The sequence below is a fragment of the Tiliqua scincoides genome, chromosome 1, assembly GCF_035046505.1.
Source record: "Tiliqua scincoides isolate rTilSci1 chromosome 1, rTilSci1.hap2, whole genome shotgun sequence".
In the NCBI taxonomy this organism is placed as follows: domain Eukaryota; kingdom Metazoa; phylum Chordata; class Lepidosauria; order Squamata; family Scincidae; genus Tiliqua; species Tiliqua scincoides.
This window is the reverse complement of record NC_089821.1, coordinates 266,384,571-266,400,786: the sequence shown is the minus strand read 5'-3', so window position 1 is coordinate 266,400,786 and position 16,216 is coordinate 266,384,571. Positions and strand designations below refer to the sequence as shown.

The following is a 16,216-nucleotide window of genomic DNA, read 5'->3' as shown; positions in this document are numbered from 1 at the left end:
CTAGATCGGTGTACCTTCAGAAAGGTGACAATATCCTGTGCCACCAGACCATATGCTTGGCCAGCCTGTAGCCAACATCTTGTTGAGGGTCAGAAGCCTCAGGAGCTGCTCATTAAACTTTCCAGGGGGTTGGGGTGGGGTGTGAGCATCCTGCATAGTTCTTTGTCCCCTTTATGATAAACAGACATTTGGAAAATGATGCAAAACAGTAAAAAAAAAAATGCAAATCTTCACCTTTTGCATGATTTATGCACACTGAGCAATAAACTTTTTTTTGCATCAGAATTTTGGCCACTGTACTGTGATACAGATTTTGGATTTTTTGTTTAGTGCAGAGAACACATAACACATAATGGTGACCTCTGTTCATAGAATTTTTGATGAGAACAAAAGGGGTGTAAGGGTTAGTGGCAACCAAGGCTCATGATGTCCATATACTGTACCTTGAATTCATAGGACTCTTCAATAATCACTTCTAGCTTTGCATGCTCCCCCAGGATGGGGCGCCCCATTTCTGCAATGCGACGCTCTTCCTCCTCCTTGCTTGTCAGTGGGTGCTTCTCTTCATTCTCTTCTGCAAAAGAAGCATGCAGGTTTTGAGCCAGGCTTTCATTTTTCTGCAGACAGTTTCTGTCCAATGGAGCTGCTATCTACTATTTATATTCAAACATGACCCACTGTGATGGCAAAACTGTGGACATCTGCTACAGAAAAAGGACAGGCCATTAACCAAGGGGCAAGTGCCAATGTGGAGAGGGTTGCTGCTTCAGATGGTTGCCTGGAAGCATTTGCAGATGAGATTGCTGGCTCATTATTTCTCTACGTTTTGAATTATTGCATCCAATCTGCACTCCAGCTTTGCTAAAACTAAGCTATGTCATGACGACACTCTGGCAAACTCACTATTGCAAACTTTCCAACTCAGAAAAATCAAGAAACGTATTCACTTCAGGACTCCGATATGTGACATGAGACCAGCCCAGGTTTGTCACTGAGTGTACACCCAGGACTCTTTTCACACACTTGTTTTTAGAATGTACAACCAAAAAATAAAGTGTGAATGTGACAAACAGGTGCACGTTCCAGGCGGCTGAGATCGCCTATAGCTTTGTTGACGGACTACTCAGCTTTGGATAATCTGTGAAAGAGACCTCGATGTGGAACTGTGACTAAGGTGACAGTCCTTGATGGGTGTACATTTATTGCATGTGTCTTTTGTCTCATACTTTACATTCAGGACTCAACAAGACACGCGGTGGTTGCAGACCTCTGTGTGTTTATCCCAGCCCTTACTCTATCACATATGATGTGGTATTGGGGATGCGACTTTTAAAACAAAATGACCACATGGCTGGACGGGGTTGAGCCCTACCTGCCCACAGCTTACATTCCCTCCACATCCTTTTCTCCATAGCTGAGCTCTGACAATGGAAGTCACCTTCCTTGCCTAGAAGAACGTGCTTGGGAGGGAAGTGATAGGGGCTGGGAGAGTTCAGCACTACTCAGCCATACACCCTCTTGTTGTTTAAACTGGGCTCCCTAAGTGACTGGGGCAGCCCTGTGCTTAAACATCTGAAACAGCTACTATTATGTCTAATCTGGCTCCTTCCAAAAACAACAAAGATGTATACTAAGAATGGTGGCCCCCCCAGTACAGCCCTCAAGAGTGGTTTAAGAATGCTTTGTTTCAACTGCTGACTGTAAGGAGCTGTAGTTCAGTGGGAGAGTGCCTGCTCTGTACGGTGAAGGCCCCAGGTTGAATCCTTGGTTTCGCAAGGTACAGCTGTAAAAGAAACCCTGGAATGCCACTGCTAGACAATGCTGAGTGGGACAGAGCAATGGTGTCTGGCTCAGTGTAAGACAGCCTTGTAGACACTACAGGCTCCTTGTACAGTACTTGGTTTATGCAGAAGGTTTGTCAGCTGATGGCTTTTGCACTCAGCCTTGCGCACTGGCGTTGCCAGCTGGACATCTTTTCTTCACTGGCATTGTGAAGAAGTTTCATTAATTGGTGTTCTTATACCAAATATTTCTTTTATTCTTAAGTTCCAGTTTATCAAAGTAACTCAATGATTACTTAAATATCGTACGATTTGCATGAGTAATGATTTGAATTTGTGTGGGTGTTGACAACTCTATAATTGCCCTATGTCACAATGTCCCATATCACACAGAAGCAAATCTAGGTTTGCCACTGAGTTTATTTGACAGAGTGCTGCAGCCATTCTCAGGTCCCTGATGAAGGTAGCTATACTGTGCACATGTTTGCAAACATGTGTTAGCTGCATGCACACTTTTTTTTAAAGGAGTAAATTCAAAACATCTGAGGTATACATCTAATGGCCTTCAAAAATATTGGGCCTTCCTAGTCCTGTTTTACTGGGCTTGCATGGCATTTAGCCTTCTATGCCCAGAACAGAATTTCCTGTAATTTCCACATCTTGTGGCAAACAACCTGTAACATTGCAGCCATGTCTATCCAAGGCATGTTATGATCATATTCAGGGTTATGTCATATTTAACTCGTGTACCAAGCACAGTGCATGTGAAGAAACATCTATTTCCACATCAGTCTGCCTGTGCACTTAGATCCACACCAGAAGCCATTCTCTGACTTATCCTGATGCCTGGACTGAAGGGTTGGGGAGAAGTTTGTTTTGACTGTGGCTTCCTGTCTATGAGATGCTCTCTCTTGAGAGGTACACCAGATAATCAAAGCAGGCATCATCAAAGTGTGCACTAGGCAAAGATCTTTCCTAGGCCTTTTGACTGCTTTTAGTCACTGTGATTTTATGTGATGACAGCTCTGCTGCTCTATCAATTCTTCAGGTGTCTGAATTATATTTTATTGTTTTGCTATGCTTTTAAAAAAACAGTTGCATTTTTTGTTAGCTATCCTGAAAATGTGCGTGTTGAAGAGAGGGATATAAATGTTAACAGTTTAGTTTACTATAAGATATTTCTAAAGTAAAATGGTGAGTGCTTCTATCACAAATGGGCCTGTGTTCGCCACATTTAAATTTCAAAAGTCAGGGATAATTTTTTTGAACTGTGTTGATTGTTCTATGGGATCCTCTGAACTGTAGCTGTAAGGAACATCTTGTATGTGGGGCTCTGGTGTTTTGCAATAAGAAACTCTAAATGAAAAAGGTTTCCCCTCTACTTTTTAAAAGGGACATCTGGCATCTTCATGCTGAGAATGCACAGTTCCTCTTGCTAGAATGGAATTTAATTCTTACAGAGCCAGCCTCTTGAATTTTCTTTTTCCTTTCCCCTCTCATTTCCCTATTGTTCTTTGAAAGAAGAAGTGAATGTGGAAGGTGCCGATTTCTTGGTTGGTGTGTAAAAACAATGGGAAGTAATTTGTTAATTTGAATGCTACCCAAGACAATGGTAATGGTGGGGCGGGTGGGTGGAAACAACATGATTTTTGTTTTTCTGGAAGTATGTGGGCTGAGTACTTTAGGGAGAGATTATGACAAGAAAGATGCAATGAGGCTGAATACGGAGGGCTGCAGTCATCACTAGGTGGCTGCAGAGACTACAGCTGCAGAAAGAAAGGAGTTTCCTTTCTCAGCACCCCTCTGGACACGTGTATATCCAGCTAAAGAGCAGCAGAAGACCAAGCAAAAATAGAGCAGGTATTGCCGAGGTTTTGGTTCTCCGTTTGGGAGTTGTGCCTTAGAAGGATATTTAAGATGACAACAACTACAATTTTTAATTTTTCACCACCTCATGATTCCTGAGGAACAAGATAGTTGATGGTAATGTATATTGTAAGCCAAACTATTCTGCACCTTGCCTTTGCCCCATGGGTCAAAATGTGGAAATGACTGGTGATTGACTTTCAGTAAATGAAGGACTACTGGACTGTCCCAGCAGGTTCAGTGAAGCAGACAGGGACAGGCCTACTATGGGACAATGTGAGGTGGTAGCCTCAGGTAGCAAGTTTTTGGTGCAGTTAAGAGACAACACTTTGTTGTTTAACTTATAACATCATTTTTCATAGAAAAACAAACCCCAGTCCAAAAAAAACTCTAAACATATTAGTTGCACATTATCTGTTATCCTACGATCCTAGCAAATCAGAATACCTTGAATGTTGATTACAGTGGAAGGAAAAGGATGGTCTCTAGCATGAACTTTCCTGAAGACAGGATGGCCTAACAAAATGATTGGCAAAAAAACAAAGATCAATAGATTGGTTTGAGTGACAGCTTTAATGGTTGGTGTAGTTATTCTGTGAGATGTGAGATAATCCAACTTGTTAGTGAATTGCAACTTCTACTGCACATGGGGTTATTATGGTTATAAATTCCGATAGTAGGTTTTCTAATCATGGCCTGCCATACTCATTTTCAGGAACAAAATTATGAATAAGGTCTGTAATACAACAATAGAAACTACAGTGGACCCTCAGTATCCATAGCCGTTTAGTTCCAGGACAACCCATGGACACAGAAGATGCTCAAGTCCTTTTATAAAAATGGCAGGTGCTCAAGTCTCTATATAAAAATGGCAAAGGTGTGCCCCCATATCCGTGGGGATTCTCTTCTGTATCTTACTGTATCCGCTGGGGTTCTGTTCTGGAACCCCTGTGGATACATGCATCTGTGGATATGGGGAGATGCCACACCCCCACGCAGGGTCTTCTGAGCTTGGCAGAGGACGTGTGCATCTGCCCATGGCTCAGAATGACTTATAACAGCAAAAAAAAAAAAAAAAAAAAAAGCGCTACTTCTGGTTTCTTGGTGGAAACTGAAGTGACGTTTTAATGTTTTATAAGGCATAGGGAGGCCCGTGGAAGTCTTGGAGAAGCTGTATTTATAGTTGGTGGGCTTTAAGACCCAAAGGCTGCCTTTCTGCATGAGTGATGGGCTGGCTGGTTGCTTCTGTGTTGAATTGTCTCTGGGCTGGAGACAGCTGCTGAGTGAGGTGCTGAACCAGACAGAGAGGGAAGCATGGCCATTCAGAGCCTGCAATCAGACACAGTGAGCTTTGCTGGCAGCTGGGGTGGAAGAAGGAAGTAAGGAGGATGGAGGAAGCACAGGGAATTTTTAAAAATATTTTGAACCTAAAGAATAATTCTGATCTATGATGTTCCCTGATAGCTATGCCAGTGGCCATGTTACCAGCAGAGCTGCCTAATGAGTTTGCTTAAAGAAGGTGAAAGAATATTAAAGTGTCATCATCCACACTTTCAAGCTCTGTACTATGTGCTTCAATCATTACTTGTGAATTATTGGGATTTTTTTAGAATTAACTTGTTATCTAACAATTGTGATGTTAAGAGTGAGAGTGAAACTAGATGTACTAGCTGACCTCCAAGGTGCCTTCCAACTTTAATATTCTATGTTTCTATGATTAAACTTGGTGACCACAATAGTTGCTTAGTATGTGGTTTTTAATGTTAGTCTTAAGGGCGCAAAGAGAGATCTTACCATTTAAGAGCTTTCCTTGAGTATAAAAGCAAAAACAAGTTGTTAGCAATGATATATATGCTGACCTCTTCTTCACTTATGTCTACAGGTCCAATCTGTACTGGGCAATGGTAAATGCTTTATATGAAGGCAGTGAAATAGCTCAGCATTTTTGAACTGCAGAAGCTGCTTTTCAAAATTTTTTTTTAGCCCTTGCTTTTCTCTACGGCTGGCCTAGGGGGTGAGAACCTCTACCCCTAAGCAGAAAAGGACCATCAATATCCCCAACAGATTTAATGTTAAACTTTCCTTCCAAATATTACAAGAAGACTGGATGACACATGATAATACTAATATTTTGCGGCAGATCCAGTTTATTATGAAGTTTAAAAAGTAGCACAAGCAACAGCATAGGAACCATTGAACCTGAAACACTACAAACATACGTTTGGAGCAAATGAGAATTAATTTAGGCAGAAAGATGATAAAAAATCCATACCTGTGATTGTGAAGTCACCTAAAAGAAGAGCAAAATAGAGAGCGAGAGAGAAAGAGAGAAAAAGTAAATTAATATCTGTTGTGCTGCATTGCAATGTCATTTCTAGCATTCCAGCTTCTACCTTAAAGCTGAATTAAGAGTTTCCTTAGGAAGACATACACCCAAATGGAGCTGACAAAAAATGCCAATTTTGAGTGGTGTGTGTGAAATTGTGCAAGAAAAAATATTTATTATCTAATATTTCTAAGTAAAAAATGTAGTAAGTAGAAAGTCTAAAAATCAGGATGATTGAAACACATCCCAATCCTATCCACCCCCGATGCAGCCATAACACCGGAGCGTGCAATGCATCTTGGGAAGGGGGGTCAGTCCTGGAGGTCTCATCTAGGTAAGGGAACATTTTTTCCCTTGCTCAGGGTAAGCCTCCACTCCCAAAATGGTCTACTTGGACCTGTGCCAGCAAATTTTGCTGAAACAAGTCTGAGTGGACCTGGAAAGGGGGACAGAATATTGGCCATGTTGCCCCCTTCCATGCCTTAACATCCCCTACCCATCCCAAACTCTGCCTTTCCCTCCTCCCCATTCTGCTCACCAGTACCAGCTCCAGGGCTTTACCTGGGGCCCAGATGCACTCTATAGTGGTTCATCTTTAGTGACAGCCGTAAAGCATGCTGTTTCACTGGAACACAAGTACTGGCAGTGCAGCTGGTTCATAGGATTGGGTACTTAATTCTCTGTTCAGTTAAGGTCAGAGCTGGATGTTGCAGAGACTGCGTGCCTGCCACTGAACACTGCCTTGCCCCTTCTTCTCTCTTGGTAGCTTCTAGCAATACTAAGCAGGTGATGATACATCTATTGGATGGTACAGTCCCTGTTTTTTGCCCCATTCCACTGGGGAGATCTGGTGAAAACCTATTCCCTGTCCCCCATTTCTCTGCCCCAAAGCCCCTGCCTCAAAGAAGAATCCAGTTGCATGCTTTTCCTGGCAAACATCTTGGAATCTCTCACAGTTCTCATTTTAGGAAAGCTAGTAAGCATTTCCTATGGAGCTAATTATGCAATGGGTTAAATATTTCTTCTTAATAGATCCAGTAACTAGTTTCATTCAGCATGAATGGCTTTATGAAAAATGGCTTTATAGATAGCTTTATGAAAAAAAAAGTTTAAAGTGGAATCCCTATCTATAACTTACCTACTTATGCTACAAAACAAGTTAAAACAAAACTCCATGCTTTCTCAATGTATCAGTCAAGACTGGTCAAGATGTGAATCTTGACTGATTAATCATGGTTTCTATCCAAAAGTTCCCTGGATTAGATGTTTCAACCAATTATCATATAACTGTCTTGTGGTTTCCCATCAAATCTTGGACGCCTTGTTTTCAGCCTGAAGCAGGGCCAGCCTAAGATGCCCCAGAGTTTTAGGTGGTGTGCCACATGCTGCCCCCTACCTCTTCATGAGGTGGTAGGTTAGCCTCTACTTTTCCTACTCCCTGGATTGGAAAGAGGAGGATGGAGTGAAAGAGCTATGCCCATTACTCTCCTCTCCTTCACATTTCCTCTTCCACTCCATCCCTCATTCCAGGGACAGGGAGAAGAAACTGTGGGGCGAGTGTGCCAATAGAGATGGGTGCCCCTTGCCAATGTGCTGTCTGAGGCAACCTTCTCAGTTGGCTACATGGATGGGCTGGCCCAGGTCTAAAGACACTTAGATCCAAGAGGTCAACTCCAGGCCAGCAGACAGAGAGAATAAACTTAGGTGCAAACATGATATAATATACTTTCACTAACAACCCAATCCTACTTTCACCCACCATAGAATTCAGGGGGTGGGAAAGGAAGATTTAGGAAACTGAGCAGAGGATCAAGTGTGCACTTCGGTTGCTGAGATCGACCCCCTCCCTGCCCCTCCCCTCCACCACCTTACTTGGGCCTCAGGGTGTCTGGGCAATTCTGGCACATGCTCAAAGCCACTGCCCATTTCCACCAGCAGCAGAGCAAAGTTTGTGCTGTTGCAGCACCATTTAGGACAGCAGATCAATAGATCCACTGTCGTAAATGGCAAATAGGATTGGGCTGTTAGTTAAATTATCCTTCAGAAAATAACCTTTTGAGAACAAAATAAAATGAAATAAGAATACCAAACAATCATCTTACACAAAATACACTGATTGACTGGAAAAATGGAAAAGGCATACAAGAAATGTGGTTCTTACCAAGCTCATTCAACAACAGGGCTGTGGAGAAGACACAGAGGGACAAACACAGAAGAAGAAAAGACAATGAGCAATGAAATTAAAGGGAACATCCACAGAAAGACCCTAGATCCAGGAGACCAGAGAATGTAGATCTGTAAAGCTGCAGGATACTGTTACTACAAGGAGAGCATGAAAAATAATGGAAACGTGACATGGTTCATGGGAAAGGATTATGACACTCTAGAAAAATATTAAATGCCTTGTTTTTATGATATATATGATGGTGTGAGAGACAAACCTTTACAATTCATTCCCACCCCCATTCATTATTGGACCTTACTTTCGAATCAAGTAAGTTCTGCCAGAGACTGAGGAAAGAATATGTTTCACTATATGACTGTGAAGGTTTTTCTCTCCTAGCTTTCTTTTTGTACTTCTGAAAGCCATTGGCACATTTAAAATTATAACATGGGAGGGCTGTTGCTACATGGTTCTTTCTCATGCATTGTTGCGTGATAGTTCCAAAAGACAAATGCCCCAGTTCTATCCATCTTGTATAATGCAGCTGCACTGTGAGTTTGCACTGCATACAGTAGTGAGATGGGCGACCAGATGGCCCAGGAGAGGTAAGTAAAAATTGTAGACTGCTTGGTTGCCAATGGGTCTCCTTGGACTGATGGCAGCTATTAGATGTAAGTTCAAGGAGTCTTGGGGGATGGGTCCAGGTCAGGAAAGGGATCATGGTGAGTGCTGCTGCCACCATGACCCACCCCCACCCATCCAAGGGCCATTAGCGTGCCTATGGAGCGCCTGGCCATTTGTGTCAGTGGCTCTGTAGTGCACGATGGTGACACACTGTTTGTAAAACTGCAGCTGGCAGATTGCGAGATTCACCGCCGTAAGTGCACAATAGGATTGGGCTGCTGTTGCAAATAATTTATAACCACCTATTCAACGCTATGTCCTTAATACAGAAGTCTATCTGTATTAAAACTAAAGCTGCTAAGAACACCTCTTCCCTTTGCAGCCACTTGTGTAAGAAGATAAGCCATCTGCAAATTTGAGCGGACCTTTAGGAATGGCCCCTGACGCTGCTGAAGAGGCAAGGGAAGAAATGTAGATGCAGGATCCTGGTAAAGAGGTCGAGATTACTCTTTAAAAACTTCCAGCAAGCAATAACTTGGGAAACCCCTAAAGCACACACAAAGAATATGTAGTAGAAGGCTTGACAGTCAGGAAGGGCAAGGGAGCAACTGGTCCTGGTGCAGGGTCCTGGTAATGATGGCGAAGTCATTCTAAAATAAAACAACTGAAGAGCCTTGAGATACCTTGGAATCTAAGTACCACAACACAAGCCTTCTTAGGCCAGACTCTACTTCCTCCAATGCATGAAAATCAGGCATGAGCTTAACCAATGTGGCTCTTTCACTGTTTTCCCCTGGATTCTTGAATTTTCTTTCCCCCTTTCGGAGTTGTGATGGTGTCACTTGTCTTTTTCCCTCCTGGTGTTAGAGCAGATAGCAAAGATTCTCCTATTGCAGTGGACTTTGGGTGATAGAACCTATGAAATTGCTTATTTTCTACAAGTGACATCTATTGTGTGGCTGCTCCTTTTTATTTGCTTTGACCTGATTATGCTACTGTCTTGGATATTAATGCTATTCTAAACGTTGTTGTTAATTTTCTTATTGGTTCTATGGCATCCCTAGAGAAGCAAATGTTTTCTTAAAAAGACCTTTCTGAAATTGGTTGCTCTAATAAGCACTTATAATCAACTCAAGGGCTTTGCACATTCTGGATTTACGAAGATACACACTTGCATATCAAGATGTGTGTTGTGTCACAGGGCTGGATACAATGATAGCTTTTAAGAGCACTGAAAGTGGTTTGGGAGGAGCTTTGCTTCCCAGGGCATACAAATTCTTCCTTTGGCCAGAGGCACAAGCGGTTTGTATGGTGATTCCTCTTTCAAACCACATTCACCTTTCTGAAAACAACAGAGCCCTATGTCCTTCTCAACCTGTAAGTTGAGACTCTCTTACACAAGTGTCTTGTTTTCAGCCTAATAGTCTCCCTGTTCAGAAGTTATTGAACTGGGTGGCCAGAGAAACTCTTACCTGGTACAGCATTAGCCTCTTCAGACAAATGCTGTATTTTGGAAGAGTGGGCATCATGGCTATGGATCACGTTGGCATTGAAGTACACTGCACCTGGCTGCAATAACTTCTGAACAGGGCTGAAATGTGTCTGCAGCTGAAAGGAGGAACTGGCATTCAGACACAAGTACTGTGCCTGTCTGACCATTTGCATGTTACAAAATGCATGTACCTTCTTACACTAGTGTGAATCTGTGTCTATGGAACTGTGACAAAAAGCTGTAAGGCCCAAGCTATATATGTCATTAAATCCTCTTTAGAAGATGGGCTAAATATGAAAGAGGTCCTTTTATTCCAAAAAGCAATCTGAGTCTGCCTGGGGGTATATGTCATGCAGGAAGCAGGGGTGATCTTTGCAGCTAACTGCCACTCCTGGGCAAGTTGCTGCTTTGGGGTTGGACTTTTTATGAGAAAACAGAAGGTGGAGAAACCTCCTCTTATCATGCATCTCTCCTGGGCCAAACTGGACCTATGGCTAATTCTTACAAGTAAAAGAACAGGTAAAAGAATGGTTTCTGGTCCACTTTCCCATTAAGCCAAAAGGCAGCTTCAGTGTCATGTGTAGAGGCTGGACGTGTTTTTTGTTTAAAAGAAGGTTGAGCTAGGTGAGCCACAGATTGCCTGCCAATGCCAATAATTCATTCTGCATTGCTCTGAATGGAAACGAAGATGGGCAGAGTGGGCACCTATGGCCCAATCCAGATGCAGCCGAGAGAAGAATCAGAGAGGAACTAACAAGCAGCTTTCCTCATCCCCAGGTGATGGAGTTGTAGCTCAGTGGTACAGCATCTACTTTGCAGGCAAACAGTCTCTGGTTCAGTCCCTCCTATCTCCAGAAATGGCTGGGAAGGCCCTTATCTGAGATGCTGAGAGATGCTGCCAGCTAAACTAGCCCAGGCAATACTAGTAGGCAGCTTTGTGTGTTTCCCAGGGAAACCAACTTTATAGTTGGAGAACCACTGCAGCATAGCAACCCTACTGAACTTTCCACAACACTGGTTCCTTTTAACTTGGAAATGCTGAATTGTTATAATTGCAGGTCCAGCTTGTTTTATTTCGGGACATGTACCCAGCTTACTGCTGCAACTTACTATAATGCCATATGCAGTGAATTTTTTCCTTAGCAAAAACAAGACAATTCTACTTAATTTCTGTTCATTTCATGTATGGATTTTTTTTTTTTTAAGGAAGACACAAAGGAGATTTCTTGTAAAATACATCCATAGCTGATTTTGAGAAACTTTTTCATGACCTAGAACTATACATATGAAACTGATTTCACTGCACTTCTGATGAAATGCTAGCTCAGAGGTCATGGTCATGTCACGTTTCTTAATTCCATTTTCTCAATTTACCTCCAGCTTTACCAAATTGGAGTTTTTTCTCTAGGTTATTTTTAAACAAGAAGACAGTGGTTTGGATCCTTAAATATAGCTATACTGTGATTCTTTGACAAATAGATTTCTTTACATGTCCTTAACAAGGGCTGCTTCCTATGTCAGAGAGCAGTGTGCATGCACCTGTCGCATATGCAGTATGTACTTGTGGTGTAACCCAGAATGTGTTTGGCAGACATATGCTTATTTATTTATCCACGAGCACTGGCTGCAGAAATTGCAGTTGCCTCCAGCTCCTAGTCTTGTGCATATGGAGTGAAACAAACTTGTATATCTCCCTCATCTATTTTAGGGCACCTTGACTATGTCCAGCATTCACATGGTATGTCCACCAAATCTGTAAAGTGGAAAGCCACTCTCAAAAGTCAAGAAATGGGCAAAAAAACCTATTCCAAATATTATGTTGCTTCTGAGATTGGGGAGTACATGCTAAAGCTATACAGGTTTTGTGAATTGCTAATTTTTCTTCCTATTTCACTCACAAAATGTAGGCATTGTCTGGGGGTTACTTGGATATTGCATTTAGTAGATATTAAATAATTCACATTGTGGCACATAAGACCTGTACTCAATTACACTGTCTGGTTACTATGCATATTTTCTGATGCTAACTGCATAATGCTCCTTTACATCCCTTCAAATGTGGTGAAGGCCTTCTTAAAGGTGGTAGGGGATGTGGCTCAGTGGAAAAGGATCTGCTTGGCACACAGAAGTTGCCAAGTTCACAATCTTCAGATAGGGCTGGGAAAAAAACCAATCCTGCCTAAAACGCTGGAGAGCCAGTGCTGGTCACAGGAGAAATATTGAGCTAAATGGACCAAAGATCTGACTTTGCATGAGGCAAGGATATAACTCTTGCTGTGTTCAGGGATATACCTTCAAGAACTCCTGCAGCATTAGAAGCACTGGAAGCTGTTCCTGCAAAAGCATGAAGATGGCACAGAAGAATCCTGACCTGCCTAAAGCAGACAACTGCCTCATTGCATTTGGCTGCTGATGACAAGTAGAATACAGTCTGGGTCAAGACTGTGCAATGTGGATGCAAATTCTACTCATCTACCTTATGGAAAGTAGCCAAATGCATAGATGCATCTTTGAAAGGAATAAGCATGCTCTGGGAGAAACTGCCCCCTTTCTCTGCAAGCTCTTCCCTCATTTTTCTCTGACTGTACTCTGTGCTAGGAATGTAGAGTGCCCATTTCTCCTAAGCATCTCCTAAGTAGTTCCCTACTTTGCAGAGATATCTGACAATGATAAAATAACCACTTATTTTCTGATGTGGTTTTGCTTTTACGTCATTCCTTCCTCAGCTGAGACCCTTCCACAAGTAGGACACAGATCTTAATTGTTCTGATCTCCTTTCTCATTTGATCTGCCAGTACTAGCAGGCAAGCTGCATGCCTGTTCTTCCTATGTTAAACTTAGGGAAGCTAAATTAGGAACAAAGGTTTCTGTGGCTGGAACTATCACATAGTGAGAGGTTCCTTTCCCTGAGTTTGAAGGCCATATTCACCAAATCTAGATTTTGACCTGATGTTTTGACCTATAACCTGTAAAGCATTGTCAAGGGACTAAAAATAGAAATAAAAACTAAGCTAACACCTGAGAAATACTGAAACTAACTAGGAGCAGAGATGTTAAAGCTCCAAGTGTAGACAGAAAACTAAAACATATATCCCTGCCAGAAGTTCAGTAGAATTCTATCCCTAACCCTAAGTTAATTTCAGCATTTCTCAGGCTTTAGTTTAGTTTTTATTTCTATTTTTTAGTCCCTTGACAATGCTCCACCTAGGGTGAAATATCGGATTAAAATCCAGACTTGGTGAATGTGGCCTTGAAACTTGGGAAATGAACCTCTCACTACGTGAAGCGAAATTAGTTTCCTTTTGGTTTATGGAGGTTCATGACACTTTTCCAGATTCTGTGCCTTAGATCATTCTGCTACTGTCCACCTTAATCAGCTTGAGCTGGATAGCATATCTGTAAATTGTGAATCACCCCAGTTGAGATGGAAAAGATCCAAGTCAACCACAATACTGAACTACTCTTCCCATTACCTAATCAAAATGAATTGATATAAAAATGGATCGAGCGATCATCTAGATAGGACTGGATAATGGTCACATTAATTGGATAAATTCCTCAAGCGCAATGTGCCTTGACAAAGTTTTCAAAATTGATCCAGGCTTGCTGTGTGATCTATAAATTACCTGCATACCATGCATGGTTCTCCAGTTTCCCTTACCCTGTCTGTGTAACATAGTCCTCCATATGGCCTCCTTCTAGTGTACCACAAAATATAATGTGTTAGGGCAGAGGTTCTCAGGTGGTGCGTGAGACCCTGAGAAGTGGTCTGTGAGGGGAAAAAAAGACGATCACTTTCGATCACTTTCAGCGTCTCGCCAAGTGAAGTGTCGGCTGTAGCTGTAAGTTGTCAGTTTTCCACCCTCTCTGGTGGTCCAGCATTTGCTGAAGTGCCAGCTGTGGGAGGGTCCATTCTCCACCCTTTCTGGTAGTCTGTGGAGGAGTGCTCACTCAGCGATATGCTTCCCCATGGACCACCAGAGGGTGGAGAACGGAGCCCTTACAGATGGCATTTCCAATGTCTTGCCAAGTGCTCCCCCATGGGCTACCAAATTGAATTAATTTTTTTTTTTTTTAATGTGATGGGGATGGAGGGGGTTGCATGTGGTCCACGACAATTCCAATGTTTGCCTCAGTGGTCTGCAGGCTCCTAAAAGTTAGGAACCAGTGTGTTAGGGCATCATACTGAATATTAATTCAGCATTAAATACTTCAGAAGGGCACCTCCATAACATGTGGAGTATATATTGCCAACATCTAGAGTCAAAGTCATCCATAGTTTTGAGAATATGCAATTCTAAATGATTTTTTTTGAAAAAGGAACCCATACACACATACACTGTGGCCCAAATTACACAATACACACAAACATATGCAATGATGGCCCAGTGGTCCTTTTAGAATAGGAAATGTTGTTTATAATGGAGGCTATCATGAGCAGAGAAGCAGCAAGGGAAGGGGAATTTAGTCTTTCTCCATTTCAAACTGCCCCCCAACATTCTCCATGCAAAGTTTCAAATGCACATTTGCAAGGGGAATCATGCCTTTGAAACCCCACAGGCAGGCAAGGGAAAAGCATGTCCCACTCAACAGCTACTTCTCTGCTCTCCAAGACTCCCACCCCCAAAAAAGCTTCCTCTGTTCCAAAAGGGATATGATATTGTGTTGTCTGTTGAACTCGACTGCTGAATCCAGGCTCCACATATGTGATGATAGCTCTGGCAGGTCTTTAAAAACAGATTTTCAGCAGGATTTCTCCAAGACCAAGGGAAAAGAGGAAATGGAAAGCTCTTGACACATTTGCATGTAACATTAAGAATTGTTCCTCTGAGAATGATACCTGTATTAAAAGCCTATACCTTGTTGTCACAGGCTACTATTGCTAATTTATATGAAGCACTGAAGTGGATAATAATAACCAGTGGGAACAGAATTGTTATTTTTAGAAAAAGAAGAAGAAATTAAAGCCACTAAGCTTGACAGGGCTCATGGCAAGGTAAGTGAGAGGCAAGGAGGCAGCTTTGAGAGGAAGGAGGCACAAAAACAGAGAGAGGTCCCAGTTTCTTGAGAGTTGCCTGGGTTTACTCTCACACCTTTCATTCTTCTCCGTATCCATATTGGCTCGTCAAGCACAAGGAAGAAACTGCACTCTTTCTCATATTCCTCACGGTCAAGTATTCTAAGGATAATGAATTTCCTGTGGGAAAACAAGACAAAGGCAAAACAGATGGTTGGCGTTACACACATGCAGGCACATGCTCTAAGATTGACCAGTCAAGGTAGTGGTTGACTCTGATGACAATGGAAGTGAAGACTTCTCCACACATTCCAGGTTTTTATGTATGCAAAAGAGCAGAACACCTTGATGCTGCAAACCTCCTTTCAGTTCCTCTTTCAGAAATCTAGCTTTGAAATTTATCCTGAAGGGGTTTCTAGGAGGACTGATGAGTGTGTTTTTAGTTTTTAAAATTTTGCCCTGGATTTTATTCTAAGTCTGACTTCAGTACCAGTATTTTTCTTCTTCAAATGTTGCTCTCTACAGTCCTTTTCCCACATTCTTTGAATATTCAATGCATGTGTGCTTGGCTGACTAGCATCCCTGCAGCAGGCTCTGCTCTCATACGTACAGTTTTGTATCTACGGAGGTGTTTTCAGGCCTTGCAATGAAGAATGTGTAAAAGGGCTTTTTTGGCTGTATGGCAAGAGCTTAAGGCAGGCCCTGTGCAGTGTGAGACAGGAGATGTCTCCGTTTGCTTCAATGCAGAAGACAAATATTTTAAAATCTGGTTCTTTCACAAAGGATTATTTAAAAAATTGTACCCTGCCTTTCTTAAAAAATTCAAGGTGGCTTAAAATGAATTAAAAAAAAACACAATACACTGAGTCCTCAATTTACTAGACTAATGGGTAAAAGGGGTGTCAACTAATGCTGAAAGTTGGTTAAATCTAGTCACTCCTTTCCC

The 16,216-nt window shown here is 42.1% G+C and overlaps 1 protein-coding gene across 1 annotated transcript in view; it reads right to left on the bottom strand.

Moving 5' to 3' along the window:
* Positions 1-16,216, bottom strand: part of SLC8A1 (solute carrier family 8 member A1) — a 354,730-nt gene that overhangs the window by 40,290 nt on the left and 298,224 nt on the right. Inside the window, exons 4-8 of the mRNA XM_066625244.1 lie at positions 8,135-8,155; positions 5,920-5,937; positions 5,442-5,456; positions 4,095-4,163; positions 444-574 (exon numbers count right to left, since the gene is read on the bottom strand). Coding sequence (XP_066481341.1) covers positions 444-574; positions 4,095-4,163; positions 5,442-5,456; positions 5,920-5,937; positions 8,135-8,155 — 254 coding nt within the window. The remainder of the gene's footprint in view (positions 1-443; positions 575-4,094; positions 4,164-5,441; positions 5,457-5,919; positions 5,938-8,134; positions 8,156-16,216) is intronic.